This window comes from Fukomys damarensis, unplaced genomic scaffold, assembly GCF_012274545.1.
Source record: "Fukomys damarensis isolate Sample0158 unplaced genomic scaffold, DMR_v1.0_HiC HiC_scaffold_16, whole genome shotgun sequence".
Taxonomy (NCBI): domain Eukaryota; kingdom Metazoa; phylum Chordata; class Mammalia; order Rodentia; family Bathyergidae; genus Fukomys; species Fukomys damarensis.
Window position 1 is genome coordinate 23,982,835 of NW_022900928.1, and position 4,223 is coordinate 23,987,057.

At 36.2% G+C, this 4,223-nt stretch overlaps 1 protein-coding gene across 1 annotated transcript; it reads left to right on the plus strand.

The window, feature by feature from the left end:
• Positions 1-3,037: 3,037 nt before the first annotated feature.
• On the plus strand, positions 3,038-3,967 carry LOC104857939 (olfactory receptor 52Z1). Its single transcript, XM_010618003.2, has one exon. The coding sequence runs from the start codon at positions 3,119-3,121 to the stop codon at positions 3,965-3,967; it is 849 nt and encodes a 282-aa protein (XP_010616305.2). The 5' UTR covers positions 3,038-3,118.
• Positions 3,968-4,223: the final 256 nt, after the last annotated feature.

Below are 4,223 nucleotides of genomic sequence, written 5' to 3' on the forward strand. Positions count from 1 at the left end.
CACAAGTAAGTAAAATGGGTTATGTTCAGTGCAGGCAATGACAGGAGAAAAGTCCGAAAACTGCAGAAGCTGCTCTTCTAAAAACATAATCATCTCATGTTTTCCTGAGACTTAGCACATGAGGTACTGCACTATCTTTGGCTACATTTGATAGGCAATTGTGGTATCTCTTTGTGTTCTGTTATTAAATGTGTCGCCTGAAAGGAAGTTCTATTTTTTTTTCCTTTTAGATACAGATCTGAGTGCTGTGTATAGATAAAGTGAACTAGAAGTTAAAAACAAGGTTTAATGCCCAAATAGGTTTAATAGTTAAAATAATGTTGTATATATGCATATATATATATATACATATAGATGCATTTATTTCATAAAATTGTGTGAATAATTTCTATACAACATGTATTTAGGGAGCACAGGTTAAAAGGCTGAAACTCGTAGACTTTAACTTTATTCCCTGTGTAAAAGGTTTTTCTCTGGTGATGGGGCAAGGATTACATTCCATTTCAAACTCCACGTATTCACCAGTATGCTAAGTGTCTTTACTTTTAAAAAAATTAAAGACCAATTTGGAGTAAGGCTTACTAATCTATATTATATGTCAAATACAGTATAAGAAAGTGCATCTTGGTCCTATGGACACCCTAAACATATTCAGTCTCAGTTTAGTAGATCATAAGCCTGATATCCAGAAAGTTAAACTTTTTTAGAATAACAACTATTTTGGTCTTAATGGTTATGTTTTTTGGTTTTTTGTTTTTGTTTTGTTTTGTTTGGTTTGGTTTATTGAGACAGGGTCTCACTATGTAGTTGAGACTGACCTGGAACTCACAATGTAGCCCACACTGGTTTTGAACTCACAGCGATCCTCCTGCCTCAGCCTCCTGAGTGCTGCAATTATAGGCATGCACCACCACTCCAGGCTTAATGATGGTTATGTTACAAGTACTCTAGAGCATCTGTTGTTGGGATAGAGACACATCTGATTTATGTAGCTACCGTTCTAAAATATTAACTTCAGAATTAAAATAATGCTAATATTTAGGTATTTTATAAGCAAACAACTGAAGTTCAAAGTATTTTCCTTGACTCATGAAGTCAGCTTATGACCTGGCCAGTATTTAAGTCCAATTACATATGACTGCATAGTTGCAGGCTGTTTCTGTCACCCTGTACTATAATCTGGGCATTCACAGTTCAGTCACAGCATATACTATCATGGAATAATACCGAAACTAGCCTAGGATTTGAGTAATCACAGGTGAATCATATTACACTGAAAAGAAAAGATTGTGTCCCGAGTGATCCTCAGCAATGTTGAAATAAAACATGCAGAATTAGATTTCCTTTTTTCCCATCCTCATTTCTGCGTTTTTCTTTCAAGTGTACTAGTGTACCCCGTCTCTTATGTCCTTCTTTATTTTCGTACCAGAGATTGAACTCGGGTCCTTGCTCTTGCGAGGCCGGCAGCAGAACCACTGAGCTAAATCCCCAGCCCTCTCATGTGCTTTTGAAGTTACACTCACTATAACCTTCTTCTCACGAGTACTCATCATTCACACACATTGTTCTAAATTGGATCCATGGCAAGCATATTTTATAATTAATCTCCTCTTTCTCTTCCTAAAACCTAAAAATCCTATTTAAAACAAAATTGAAGAAAAGCTATATGTTAAAAGTTAAATTATTGTTTTATGTAAAGTAGATCTGTACACATATACACCTTAACTTATCATTCTAATATTTTTAAAGAACTTAAGACAAAGCTGAATTGGCTGGTCAGGTGGGCATTGTATATTTAACTATAATTAAAAAACAGGATCTAAATATCTCAATAAAAGAAGGCTCAGGACATTTAACACTTAATGAAAATAAAAAGTAGCAAAACTATATCGCCTATTTCTAGTATACAGAATTGCACTGGAATAAAAGTAGAGAAAGGTAATAATTTCTCAAGACCATGTTCCACCACTGAAAATAAAAACTTTAGCTACCTCGTCTGATGGAGGAACTGGGGGATGGGTGCTTTCTTTCAACCATCTTACGTCTATTTTATTCCCATGCATACACTTACAGAATGCCATCCTCATTTAATTGAAAGGTTATATATGTTATATAATGTGATAAAATTAAATGATTAGCTGTTGTGATACACCTGATAATACAAAATTCTTTAATTTTCAATCCGTGATTCAATTAGAAGAGAATAGAATAATTTTTTATCATCACATATGAGAGAAACACATTTAAGATCCTAGCTAAGTCTGCATTGCAGTTTAGATTTAAATATCTCAAATAATTTTTAGAATTTTATTTCTTGGTAGACAGAGATTAGTTTAATCACCTGTGTCTTCTCAATAGCCAGTATAGGGTTTAACATCAAGTTCATGACCAATTAATAAATAGGGAAGAGGACTTATGAACCATGTTGCTTGAAACTTATTTTATCAAACTTAATTCCCTCCCTCCTCCATAAGCAGAAAAAAATTCAGTTTCTCCCCTAATTTTCTCAGGGATATGACCAGTAAAAAAACTTGCTGTGTTTTTGTATCTAGTTTTATTTTGATAGGCAGTAGTAGATTGCAATTTGAATCAAAGCCTTTAGATTTTTCCTACGTGATCTTGAATCCAGTGGGACCTAGAGTAAGTAGTTGATGTCTGTAGGACCTTTTCAAAAAATCATCTGTAGAAAGAATTATAGTATTCGTATTATGGGTTATTGTGGAGGCCTTTTCAACAGCTATTGTAAAAATATAGTCAGTTCATGTGTGGGAAGTACTATGATACATAATAAGCTGTTATTCAATCATAACTGTTGTCTAAGATGCAAGAATTAATTATTTTTTAGAAGCAGTACAGTTGTAAGCTAGTTCGTTAATCAATTTTACTGTCATTTCACACAGATTAAAATATTGGGAAAATGTTATGACCAGACATAATTCAACCCAAGCTGAATCCTCAACCTTGTAATCTTTCATTAGAGATACAAGGCCTGGATTAAATGACACAGATGGCTCCTCCTCTCCAGAATCAAACTGATCCCCTGGATGTGCGGTATGTTCTCATTGGAATCCCAGGACTGGAAGCCCTGCACACCTGGATCTCCATCCCCGTCTGCTTCATGTACATTGTGGCTATGGTAGGAAACATCTTCCTGGTCTTCCTGATTGTGACTGAGCACACTCTCCATGAGCCCATGTATTTCTTCCTCTCCATGCTGGCCCTAGCAGATGTCCTGCTTTCCACAGCCACAGCCCCCAAGATGCTGGCCATCTTCTGGTTCCATTCCACAGATATTTCCTTTCGTAGCTGTGTGTCACAGATGTTCTTCATACATTTCACCTTTGTGGCAGAATCTGCTATTCTCCTGGCCATGGCATTTGACCGCTACGTGGCCATCTGTTACCCACTGAAATATACCACAATACTCACCTCCACAGTCATTGGGAAGATTGGCGTAGCTGCTATGGTCCGGAGCTTTCTCATTTGCTGTCCATTCATCTTCTTGGTCTATCGACTCTTATATTGTGGGAGAAAAATCCTTCTTCATTCCTACTGTGAACACATGGGCATTGCCAGGTTAGCATGTGACAATATCAATATCAACATCATTTATGGTCTGACGATGGCCCTACTGTCTACAGGGCTGGACGTAGTGTTCATTATTATGTCCTACACAATGATCCTCCATGCAGTGTTTCAAATTCCTTCCTGGGCTGCCAGATTCAAGGCCCTTAACACCTGTGCTTCCCACATCTGTGTCATCCTTATTTTCTATACTCCAGCGTTCTTTTCATTTTTTGCCCATCGCTTTGGAGGTGAAACCATTCCTCGTCATATCCATATCTTAGTGGCCAACCTCTATGTGGTGGTACCCCCTATGCTCAACCCAATCATTTATGGGGTGAAGACCAAACAGATTCAAAATCGAGTGGTTTTGCTTTTCTCCACTCTGAGTACATGTTGTTAAAAAGATGGCTAATGCTGAATTCTAGTTATTTCTGAATAAAATTCCATCTTTCAAAGTCTGTTTTAGTGAAATATAGAAATAAATTAAATCCATAGATATTTTAAACACACTTAAAAGTATCTACAAGTTTCCACTGTATTTGTCTAATGTAATCAATGATTTGAAAGAAAATACGGTGTACAATCATATTTTCCATACTTCCAGACAGCTTATTATCATGCATTTTTAACTTATCTTAAGGAGAAAATAGAAATAT

Coding starts and splice junctions, on each gene's coding strand:
- LOC104857939 (XM_010618003.2), top strand. CDS start 3,119: ATGTACATTGTGGCTATGGTAGGAAACATCTTCCTGGTCTTCCTGATT.